The sequence below is a fragment of the Leptonychotes weddellii genome, chromosome 16 (genome assembly GCF_054177405.1).
Source record: "Leptonychotes weddellii isolate Sample4059 chromosome 16, ASM5417740v2, whole genome shotgun sequence".
Classification (NCBI taxonomy): Eukaryota; Metazoa; Chordata; class Mammalia; order Carnivora; family Phocidae; genus Leptonychotes; species Leptonychotes weddellii.
Window position 1 is genome coordinate 11,676,741 of NC_138384.1, and position 12,124 is coordinate 11,688,864.

General features: G+C 58.9%; 1 protein-coding gene across 1 annotated transcript; it reads right to left on the bottom strand.

The window, feature by feature from the left end:
* Positions 1–10,645: 10,645 nt before the first annotated feature.
* On the bottom strand, positions 10,646–12,004 carry EXOSC6 (exosome component 6). Its single transcript, XM_081806352.1, has one exon. It carries the CDS (start codon positions 11,917–11,919, stop codon positions 11,101–11,103), a length of 819 nt encoding a protein of 272 aa, XP_081662478.1. The 5' UTR covers positions 11,920–12,004; the 3' UTR covers positions 10,646–11,100.
* Between the last annotated feature and the right edge of the window lie 120 nt (positions 12,005–12,124).

Sequence of the window (12,124 nt, forward strand, 5' to 3'; positions counted from 1 at the left end):
TGGTTTTCTAACCATGCCTTGAGCAGAGAATTTGGGCTCTGAGCTTGTCTTTTTTTTTTCCTTAAGATTTTTTTTTTATTATTTGACAGAGAGAGAGAGAGCACAAGTAGGCAGCGCGGCAGGCAGAGGGAGAGGGAGAGGGAGAAGCAGGCTCCCCTCGGAGCAGGGAGCCCGATGCGGGGCTCGATCCCGGGACCCTGGGATCATGACCTGAGCCGAAGGCAGACGCTTAATGACTGAGCCACCCAGGCGCCCCTGAGCTTGTCTTTCTTTCCTTCAAGCTGTGTGGTGCCATTAGCAAAACACTCTGACCAACAGCCCCTGACTTTGGGGTAATCTGTATACTCTTCTATGTCAGGAGCCACCAGATCCCCAAAGCCCTGCCTTTGAGGGACGCTTTGTTCTGGGGGACCGCAGGATTAAGTGTCTCACCATGGCATGCCATGGGCTGCCGGTATCCTGTCCCTTAATGCTAGCAGGATTTTCACCGTCCTCTGGCCACTATCCAGCCTCAGATCGCCCCCGTTTCCCCTGGGCTTCTCGCTCCTTCCACGCAGGAGTCCTATTTTGTATCAATCAAGGTTCTTGTTTTAAGCAACAGAAACTGATCCTGGCGACTCTACACAGAAAAGGAATTTGCCAAAGAGACTGCTGAGTTCCCAGGAGCTCTGGGAAAGGCCAGAGGATCAGGCCTGGAAGGCACCTCACTGCCCCTGCCGCAGACGCCAGTCAGCGTCACCAACGTGGGACGGGGCTGGAGGTAGCTGCTGTCCTTGTCACCATCACGTGCTGGGACGAGCTGCGTCACACTGACCGCTCAAATTCAAGGTGAGGCCCATGGGTCTGATGGCAGGAGCCACGTAGTGTGCCCAGGCCCTAGGGGCAAGGAAGGCGAGGAAAGGGAGGCAGAAAGGGGCATTTTTCAGCTCTTTTCCTGGGAGGCAGTCCCTGTCTCCAAGCTAGGGGATACCTGTAACACAGGAAGGGGGCTCAGATGTGAAGTGGCTCAAAGAATGACTCGTGTCCACTGCAAGAAGCCACCTGGTACACCCAGGACCCCAGCCTGCAGTGCTGCCCTCGTCAGCCCAAGCCCTCACCAGGTTCTCGCCCCCTTTTGGAGTGGGTCATGGAGCCATCCGGCGCCAAGATATCGCAGCCCGGAGGTGCTCCCTGAACCAGACTCTGCTTCCAGCTGATCCCCTGGGCACCTTCAAGTAAGTCCTCTGACTTTTTGTAACACGGTAGTGGTTGCAGGGGCCGGAGATCCCATTGCTCCTCTCAGCTTGCTCTCCACCTGACGCTGGATACAGTCCGATGGGGGTACCAACAGCATCTGCCCTGCAAAGCTGCCATGACGGTTGAGATGATGGGTGTGAAGTCTGCAGCACAATGTCCAGGAGATTGTTGGAATTCAATCATTGCTGGCTGCTGCTTGCAATATATTTTAGTACTGGAGATGATACAATGACCCTTTCCTTTCTTCCTGGGAGCTCTATGAAAATCAGTGAACTACTTGGCATCTGTTTGATTAATTCAGGATGGACACATCTGGGAGTCAGCTCGGGGGAACTCTGAAGATCAGCTGTCCAATATATCCACCCTCTTCTGCTTCTCTCCTCTGTCCTTATTCTAGTCCTTCCATCCACTTGGTCTGTTTCTGTCTTCTGCTTTCTTCCCACCTGACTGCTGATGTCCCCTGTCCTTGTGTCATCTGCTGTCATTCATTATGACTGTCTGTGTTTCATGAATCAGGCACTCACAGCCTGGGGGAATGCAAGAGGGCATGTCCCTTTGTGAAAGATGAATATGGAGCACAGACCTCCACCTGTTTCCAGCGCTTGGTCCCTGTTAATAGTTAATTTTATGTTTCAATTTGGGCCACAAGGTGGCCAGAGATTTGGCCAAATATTATTTTGGGCGAGTCTGTGAAAGTGTTTTCGGATGAAACATTTGAAGGGGCTAAGTAAAGCAGATTGCCCTCCCCAATGTGGGTGGGCCTCATCCAATCAGTTGAAGGCTTGAATAGAATAGAAAGGTTTACCTTCCCAAGAGCAAGAGGGAACTCTTCCTGCCTGACTGCCATTGGAGTGGGACATCCGTTTTTGTTTTGTTTTGTTTTTCCTGCCTTCAGACTTGAACTGAAACTTTGGCTCTTCCTAGGTCTCAGACCTGCTGGTCTTTGGACTGGAACTATGCCATTGGCTCTCATGGGTCTCTGGTTTGCTGACTGCAGCTCTTGAGATTTGTCAGCCTCCATAATCATGTGAGCCAATTCCTTATAATAAATCTCTTTCGGTATATGCCTCCTACTGGTTCTGTTTCTCTGGAGAATCTTGATTAATACAGCCCCTGAGTGGGGGTGGGGCCCAGCCATGCACCCAGGCTTGTCTGCTCTGGGCTGAAAGTGGCAGGTGCCCAGGAAGATGCCCATTACACATCAGACAAGGTTTGCCATTGATGATGAACTTCCCAGATACTCCACTAGCCCCCTTGCAATAATTAGCCCATGACTGGCAATCTGGGGGCCATAAATGGTTTTTCCCACTTGACCCTTCCATCTTGGGCACAGGAGGCATTTATTTCTATGTGCCCATGCCCTGTGTGGTATACATGGGTGTGATTTTCTGTCCCCTTTGGATATTGCAAATGTGAAGGTGACCACAGGTATAAAGATATGCCAAAGGAAAAGACGCAGAAAGCCAGGCAAGAAGGAAGTGCGGGCATTTACCTTGGCACACGGTCATTTGTGTGATGTGTCCTTGAGGGGATGAATCAGGACCACCAATGAAAGAGAAAGTCCAAGGTGACAAACTGCCAACTTCCTCCCAATTAAACACTCAGTCTGGATCGTCAATGCCTCGGGGACACTGTCGCCAGTCTCCTATTCCTCCCAGAAAGCAAGCAAGCAGGTGCTGAGTGAGTGCGCTCGGCGCTTGTATGGCATGAAGTCTTGAGGATGGGAAAAGGAGAAGGCTCACATTCGTTACCGTCTTGGCAGCCACGGTAGACCACGGATGACGATCACAGATTGAGGAAGAAAGGGCGTGGGGTCAGGGAGGGGCCCTGAAGTCACAAGCGAAACTCTGGGGTCTGATCCAAACCCCAAACAAAAAATGGAATGATTTAATGGGCTTCCATCCACGTATCCCACAGACATCAACGAGTGCCTGCTGAGTGCCAGGCCCTGAGCACCGAGGGGGGGGTCCGGGGTGAACAGAAGCCCCTCCCTCTGCCATGAGCGCAGTGCTGCTCTCTCCAGTGCTGAACATGAGAGGAGAGGAGCCCAGAAACGAGAAGATCTGCCGTGACAGGTGCACAGAGGCCGCCTCGCTGGACGTCTCAGCCCTCCCCTGCATGGGTTCAGCGGACTCTTGCCTCCGCCACTGAGAGAGGGCAGGGGGGTGTCCATCCCCAGCCCCGGCCAGCTGCGGGCTTTGCTTCTCACTCAGAGCCGCCCTGGCCAGCTCCGCCGCGGCCGGCCCCCGGGGCTTGGCCCACAGGCAGCTGGGGCGTGTGGGCCAGCAGCAGGCGGGCAAGTGGGCAGGCAGACGGGCAGCAAGAGGGCATTCGAGCATTGACTCTGGCCAGGGCTAGGGGTCTCCTCAGAGGACACGGAGATCACGAATACTTTCCCTCCTGCCTTTTGACGGTACCACCCCCAATTCCAGGCCACGGGCAATGGGGCTGATTCCCATTGTGGGTTCGGGGTGTGAGGGAGGCCAGGCGGGGCTGCCCACTGACGGGGGCCATGCTCTGCCGCGCTGCCTCTTACAGAGCAGTATCCATGGCCTCGGAGCGGCGGAGCAGGGAAGGGCCAGCCTGGAAGCCAGTGGGGCCCGTGGGCACCTGGGCCCTTCCTCTGCACCCTTCCCTCCGTCCTCTCAGGCTCTGCCCTGCTCTCCTGTTCTCTCTTCAGACTTCGACATGGCCGGAGAGCCCAGGCCAGGCCCAGCCCAGCCGGGCCAGAAGAGACATCAGGGCACAGCCATCTCCTGGTGAGTCTGTCCAGGGCTGCCTGCAGCCTGCCGGGGAGGGAGGCTGGTGGCTGGCTTGTCCGACACTCTGGGTTCCCCTGAGATGGAACAAGATCCCCAGGAGGCCAGCTCAGACTACTCACTGTGGCATCTGGAAGTCTCTTCTCCCTTGGCCTCAAGTTTTGTCTGTAAACTGAGGGAGATGACCCAGTTCATTCCCAGGGCCCTGGTCACCCTGCACCCAGCACCACCCTGCTGACAGAGACGGGTGCCCTACCTCCCACCTGGGGCCAGGTCCTCCCCGGGAAGCCCCACCTGCGTGGTGCCTGGGGGCTTCTTCCAGCTAGAGATGTTTGGGAAGTAGCAAATGGGAACTTGCCTGGATGAAATCTTGCCCCTAACTTGGGAAGCTTAAAGAAAATGTTAGGAACTCTTGAAACGTTTTCAGAAAAGAGCTCACCAAATTCTGCCAGCCAACATGCCATCTTCATAGGCGTAAGGACAGCGCGTCCCCTGAGCCGGGCATCTGTGGTGGCCTCACTCAGCTCCTGGCTCCCCTGCGGGCACTCGGGTGGTCTCCACCTTGCGGTGGAGGCGGCGGTAGGGCAAGTGTTTGCTGTGAGGAACCACACTGTGTAAATGCCCTGTGCTGAAGGTTCTGGTTGCTTTTCGGTTTGCCTTGTCTTCCCGGAAGGGAGATGGCAGAGCTGAGCTGGGGGCTGCTCCGAGAAGTCTCTGCACCTTCAGCTTGACCTTGACACAGATGAGGCCCAATCTCTCCCTGCCAGCACCTGCCTGAGGGTGTGTGTCACCCTGTGAGTGTGCCAGGGTGGGTGGCTTTGCCACTGCTTTTGTTCTGGGCTCATGAGCAGCTGTCTGCTCCTGGGTAACGCTCGGTTCTTTAACCTGGTGTTTCTTCAGTGACGCAGAGCTGCCTATGCGGTCTGTTGGTTTGCCGCGTGTCTCATGGGAGACTCTAGGGGTTTTGTAATGATCTGGCCCAGGGGACTCCAGGAGGGAGGATGAAGCCCTTTGGGGGGGGGGGGGCGCCGGAGCCGCCTGGGTCTGGGGCAGCAGTGGGTGGGCGGCGGTGGCCATGGCTCGAGCCCTCAGGATGGTGCCCAGAGGAAGGGCAGGGTGGCGATGGGGTTCTGGTGGCCGCTGAACTGCTGAATGACGTCTCCGTAAGAACGAGTCCAGTCCAGGCCTCAAAATGGAAGTTTTCAACCTGAAGGGAAAGGTTTGCGGTGAAAGACTTGCCCCAAGTCTCCTCCCCCTGCCCCTGGCCCTCAGGACACTTGAGGTGGCTTGAGCTCTGCCCACAACACCATTCTAAAGCTGCGTCCTGTTTCTCTTTTCGTGGGGAGCCCCGACTTACCGACAGTAACAATTAGCCCAGACCAGGGACCAGATGCAGCTGTGCAGCCATGGGCGCAGGTGGCTGCCCCCTGGGGGGAAAGAGGCCAGGCCACAGGATCAGCGCACAGGCTTCAGCCCTGGCTGATGACAGAGGGGTGGGGTGGGGTGCGCGGCCCCCCTTCCTCAGGCCCAGAGGGACTCTGCCTGCAGCAAGCACCGCTGTAGGGTGCATGGGGCCTGAGACCCAACTCCCAAACCCATCCCACCCCATCTCAACTCGGGCAGCTCTCAAGTCTGTGCTAAACGGTCAGTGAAGTAACGTTCCTGTACCATTCACTCCTGGCTGCTTCAAAAAGTCGTTTTAGGAAAAAATGCAAGGGAAGGTGGGGGGGGGGGAAGCTAAGTGTCTGCATTAACCGGGTGTCGAACCTGGGCCTCCCACGTGGCAGGCGAGAACTCTCCCACTGAACCACCAATGCTACACCATTAGAAAGGTTTGCCACAGAGACCTAGGTGGTCTAGCAGCCGCCGGCTCCGCTTCTGCTCTCCGTCGAGGTTTCGGGCCCGTCGGTGGGGGACAGGTGGGGGAACGCGCCGGACAATCTAAGGGGACCCAGACCAGTGAGAATTTTCTCTGAGCAGTCGCACCCAGCTGGGACGCGTCAGCTTCAGGCCCGTCCTAGCCCCCAAGCCCCCGCCCGCTAGTTCCCGGCCCCCAGGAGGCTGCCCGTTTCGGCACCGCGCCAGGGACCGCCCCCCCTCGGCCCTTACCGCGACCCCCCGGGGGCTGGGTACGCAACGTCCCCGCGCTCTGCCGTCACGCTTTCCTTTCTCCAAGGACGCGCCTCCCACCCGCAGAATCAGCATCCCTGCGGCTTCCAGGCCGCCCCTCCAGACCTCCTGAAGCCGGAAAGCGGGGGCGGGGGCAGCCGGAACTCGCACCCGCGGGCCTGGGCGCGGGGGAACCAGGACGTCCTCCAAACGTCCTCCATTCAGACCCAGTGCCCCTATAGACCTCGCCCCTCGTGGGCTGGGCCTGAAATGGGGGCGTGGGCGCACAGCACCCGAAAGTTGTTTTAGAAACTGTGCTGCCCCCCGCACGCATCCCCTCCCGTCCCCCTCATCACCCCTCCAGCCCCAGGCGTAGGGGGCGCCTGAAGCTTCTGCAGCTGTGTCCCTACAGAGCCTCGCTGCCCAGGCCGGGACCCACCAGTTCCCTCCCTGGAGATGCAGGGCAGAGGAAAGAAGGGGCAGAGGCCGGGCAGTTAGAGTCTGGGACCTCCCAAACTCCTTCTGTCTCCGCAGGCCTGGAGCAAAGAGGAAGGTGGCCTGGCCACAGCCCTCACCCTGCCTGGCTGGCCCTGCCAGTGCTGGGCGGCATCCTGGCGACCCCCACGCAAGGATTAAAGGCTCTCACACCCCCACCGTGGCTTTAGGCCCCGACTTAACTCTTCCCTTTCATGCTTTGCCAGACTAAGATCCAGAACGTCAGCTGTTCCTGGGTCAGGCAGAGGAAACTTTGGAGGGCCCCTATCTGGCTGGCCAGAAGGCTGTAGGCACTTGTCCCCCTCCTGTCACCTGGAGCCACCTGGAAAGTGCCCCTTCTCAGAGGCCAGACATGGGGAAGCTGTGGTCTCCCAAAGTGGCCTTGGTTAAGTCCTTCAAGGCTCTTCTAATGGAGAATCCTGGGGTTCTAAGGAAAAGTTGCATGCCTGAGTTTCTTCACGTTAAACTGCGGTCTAGGCAAGGACTCTGGCCATGGAGAGTGACCCCTTCTCCATTTGTCTCTGTTGCAGCAGGAGTAACTATGACCTGGACTACAAGCTGTACAGGGAAGATGTCCCCTACGGGTAGGTGGATCTTACTCCTCCGTCCTCTGGGTAAACAGGTGGAGCTGCTTGGCCTGACTCCCTCTCTGTTCCGTCCCAGTAGGGTGTATGAATACCCAAGGATCCCTCCACTCATCAATCGCGTGCCTGTTAAGATCCGGAGGACCCAGGTGGGCTTGGGGGTCAAGAGCAGCTTCAGTGCCCACAAGGGTGCCAGGAAGAGCCACCTGCCCCGAGAGCAAATAAAGCGTGAGTGAGGGGGCACAGCCCTTACCTACAGGGCTAGGGAAGAGTTGGGCAAACCTTAGCAGTGAGGGCAGGCCAGGGAGCCCTCTGCCCCCTGGGCCTGGTGGGACACCAGCTCTGGCCCCTCTCCAAACAGTCCAGACTGAGGAGCTGCACTCCATCAGGGGCGAGCTAAGCCAGATCAAAGCCCAGGTGGACCGTCTATTGGAGAATCTGGAGCGCATGGACCAGCAGAGGGACCAGCTTCCAGGTCGAACACCTCCAATTGTGGGCCCACATTCCCAGTGAGCTCCAGCTTTCCCCACGGCTGAGGGTGCCAGGGCACCTGGGGGCTTTCCGTCTGCAGGCCTCCTTCCTGCCCTCCCTTCCCCCTCTCCCTCTAGTTGTTCCACTGGCTTGGAGACCCTGTGGCTTCTAGGTTGTTCTGTGAGCCCCCCCCCCCCCACTCAGCAGCTATCCGGAGGCAGAACAGTGTCCCAGCCCCTCCCCATCTTGTCCTCTGAAGCCCTGGGTACCCTTGATCAGTGCTGGGCACCAAGTGGCCTCTTTGAGATCAGCTGGGGCCTCAAAACCTGGCCATTAACTGGTGACTCCCCCTGCACAGGGTCAGAGGACAGTGAAGAAACCAGGGGCCCAGGGAGTAAGGGTTCCTCATGCAGAATCACTGAACTCCAGCAGGAGCCCAGGGGCCAGAGGGCCCATCCCGAAGCAGACAGCTCTGAGGACAGCACGACCCAGAGGAGGCAGTGAGTGGCGTGGCGCCTCCCCTCATCCTCACCCTCCTTGCGTTTGGCTCCTTGTGGCCTCCCTGTGAGCAAGGGAGAGCCTCAGGCCCGTGCAGGAGCCCACAGTGGTGGTTGAGGGGAGACATGTGACATGTACCCCATACAATCCCCAGAAGATGGGCCCTGCACTACTTTTTATCCTCTCGCCACTGGCTGGATGAGCTCAGGGGACTAGGGGCTTGTTCTGGCTTAAAATATCATCTCCTGGAAGCTGGGAGGTGGATTTCGAGCAGTGCAGAATGGCCCCAGACCCCTTGCCTGAGGCCCCAGAACCGGTTAAAACCCATTTCTGCCTTTTTCCTGCCCTGCCCCATCTTGTCAGGTACCATGCTCCCTGGGGAGGAGCCCTACCTGCCCTACCATATCCTCCTCCCTTATTGGTGCTCCCTGCGGCAGGCCAAGCCCCACGTTTGTTTGGGCCATCTCTGCGAGGTCCGGGATGCTGAGGGGCTGACAGTAATGAGTCTTCCTTCCTCCACTTGTCCGGCTCTACCCCCTGGACTGCTGGGCTCTGGAGGGCCCTTACTGCTGCCCGGGCCTGAGTCACATCTGGGAAAAGACCACGCTACATGAAGGGAATACTTTGGTGGTTCTGGATTCCCAGGCCTCAGGAAGAATCTAGAGTAGCACCAAGCTGGCAAAGCTGCTAAGAAAGGGACGTGGGGTTGAGGGAAGAGGTTAGCAGGCAGGCCTCCGTTTCCTAGCCATCCCATGCCTCTCAGCTCTCCTGGCCAGAGTCCTGCTTCCGTTTTTCCTACAGGGGAAGAATCCGGCATTGGATCCGGAGGGCAGCCGGTAGAAGGGTGGAAGCCCTCCAGGCTCCTTCCCAGGTGGCTCCCTTCTCCTTGCCTTGTGTGGGTTTCTGAAGGCCTCCCAGAGGTGACTGTGCAACCAGAGGCACCCATTCTGGAATGAGTGCAGTGAAAGCAGAGGCAAGGCTCAGCGAGACCAGCCAGGAAGCCTCCCCGTAACGGTGGCTTTTGCTTTGGAGGTCGTATTTCCAGATAGGGGCTGGGAGGGAGGCCGGCAGCTGCCTAGCACAAGCTCACCATCCTCATGAAGCCAAGGCCGTCTTGCAAGAGGCAGCGCCCAGGCCCCGCTTGGGTGCACGTCAGCCCCTGGGGACTGCAGGTACCACTCTGGCTGCTCTTCCCCGCCCCCCCACCCCAGGCCCTGCCAGTTCCCAGTGTGGAGCGTCCTGCAGTGGCCAGCCCAGCTTTCTCCAGCCACAGTGGTGCCCAGGAAACACTCATGTGCCTACAGTGCCCCTTCCAGTCTGAAACTGAGCTTTAAGCTCCTCAGTGTGTGCCCTACATAACCCCTTTGGTTCCAGACTCCCCATCCACCCTAAAAAGCTATCCTTCAGAACAAGGCTATCAATTTTATGTCCATTTCTATCTTGTCTCTGGCTGGTGTGATATTATGTATTTCAGATCTGCTCTAGAAATTATGCCAAAGGGAGAAAAATAAAATTTGTGTTTCTTTTCCTCGGTCAGGGGTTCTTGGTGTAGTCTCCAAGCCTCATTCTGGTCCTAGGACTGCCTCGGACCAGGCCTTCCTGGAGAAGCTGAGTCACACACATTCAGAAGTTCCTAACTAAGCCAGGGCACACAGAGGGGACCAGGCTGCCTGCCTTCTTCCAATTCAGACCTGAGCACAAACTCACAGGGCTCAGGAGCCACACAGGAAAGGTTCCACTCTTGTGGCCACTCAGGCCAGCTCTGCTGTATGGTATAATGGCCAGGCTGCATCTCGTTTCCCAACACCCAGAAGCTCTTGCTCCTGGAAGTTCATCTGCACCCTTCCAGAAGCCAAGACTGGAAAGGGGAGCCAAATAATAAAGCCAGCCTGACGGGGCGCTTGGGTGGCTCAGTCAGTCAGGCATCCATCCGACTTGATTTTTGGCTCAGGTCCTGATCTCAGGGTCATGAGATCAAGCCCCGCATCAGGCTCTGTGCTCAGCATGGAGTCTGTGTGGGATTCTCTCTCTCTTCCTCCCCACCCCTGTCCCCCACACATACACTCTCTCTAAACAAATAAATCTTTAAAAAAAAAAAAAAAAAGCCAGCCTGGACCCCCACTTCTTACCAGCAGTGGAGGAGGCCTCTAGCTTCCACCCAGAGCCAAACCCCTTCCAGCTACCCAACCCTGAGCTGTGCACCAAACCAGAGGCTAGAGTGCTCCTGGGCCCATACAGCCCTCCATACTCTTGTCACACCTCACCAGTGGCCAACTCTGGTACTCAAGGGGCAGCTTCTCCTCCTTCAAGGCACATTCCCCCACACCCTGCACCTCCTTCCGTTTCAGCCGGTTTCTTCTGCTTATGTCGGTCTAAGGAACAGGACACATTCAAGGCAATGCTGTCCCAAGCCCTCGACCCCAGGGGTCCACTACTCGGTGCAAAAGTCTTGCTCCTTTAAATTCACTGCCGAGAAGAACGACAATAGAAAACTTTTCCAGATACAAAGGAGTTTGTTTTAGCTCAGATATAAATGAGTAGGCACAGCCCCTTGTCCATTCTCTCAAGAGCAGACCAATTACATAGAAGGGAGTCACTAGCTGGCTTGCATAGGGTCCATCCCTTACAAGACAAAAGCTCCAAGTCTCGTTTTCCAGGCGAGTCCAGCTGAAAAGTCCTTTCCAACTTGGGAGTCAGGCCGCATTCGCAAGTTTCTTTGGGTCGTAGCTGGGAAGCACCAGCTCAAGTAGAAAAGTTTCTTTAACGGAAGTCTCTCAAAAACTGTTCCAACACAGCTGTCCAGTGCATTAGCTCTGTGCACGCCTCCTCGGATCCTGTCCAGCCCTCCGAATTCTCAGCTCCGTGCAGTCTGGAAGCTGACGGCACGGGTCTTTTAGGGGACGGCGGCAGCTCGGCCCTCCGCGTCCGTCGTTGCCCAGGCTTCTGGTTCAGGACGGCGCGGCGGCGCCCCTCCGGCGGGCAGCCCGCACCAAGCACTGCTGCAGGACGGGGTAGAGGCGCTGGCAGCCCTCCAGGCCCAGGCGCACCGCCTCGGCCCAGCTCTCGGTCGGGCCGCCCTCCCCGCTGCCCAGCAGCCCGGCCACCTGGTTGAGCACAGGCATGAGCGCCACGGTGAGGCCGGCGGCGGCGTGCTCCTCCTCGAGTCGCGTGGGGTCCAGCAGCCAGGTGGGCGCCGGCTCCGGGGTGCGGCTCAGGCCGCAGCCCACCACCAGGTCGTACATCTCGACGCCCGCGTCGGCCAGGGCGAGCGCGGCGGCCGTGAGCGCGGCGGCCAGCGCCGAGCCGCCGTCCTCGAGCAGCAGCGCCGACACCTCGAGCTGCGCGCGCGGGTAGCGGCCCAGCCGCACCGCCGGCTCGAGCGCCTCCTGCAGGGCCAGCGCCAGCTCGCGCTCCTCCCCCCCGCCCGGGGGCGCGCGGCGCCGGCGGCCGGAGAAGGGCGCGCGGCGGAAGTCGCAGAGCAGGCGGCCGCGCAGCGCGGCCGGAGCCTCGCCGCCCGCTCCGGCCGGGCCGCCACCGCGCTCGCTGCCCTCGGCCTGCCGCGGGCCGGACACGGCGCACAACACCTTGGTGCCTCCCGCCTCCAAGTAGGCCGAGCCCTTGGCCTGGCTCAGCAGCCCTGCGCGCGCGTACACGGGCCGCAGCCGCGTCGGGTCGCGGGCGGCGGGCGCCTCATCCTTGTCGGCCGCGTACAGCTGCGGCGGCTGCGACTCCTCGGGCCCGCGGATGCGGCGATGGTCCCCGGGCATGGCGGCGCCTGGCGTGCGAGCCGCTTCCGCCCGCCGACCCGGCCTCGCGCGCCTCTTCTTCCGCTCGCTTAAAGCCGCGCGCCCGCGCGAGGGCTGTCGGGATAGCGGCAGGCGGTGCCGCACCGCCCCCTGCCGTCCTGGAGGGAGAATAGCGAGCGCAGCCGAGCCCCGGGGCCGCAGCAAGGACTCTTGGGATCTCGATGGA

Coding starts and splice junctions, on each gene's coding strand:
- EXOSC6 (XM_081806352.1), bottom strand. CDS start 11,919: ATGCCCGGGGACCATCGCCGCATCCGCGGGCCCGAGGAGTCGCAGCCG.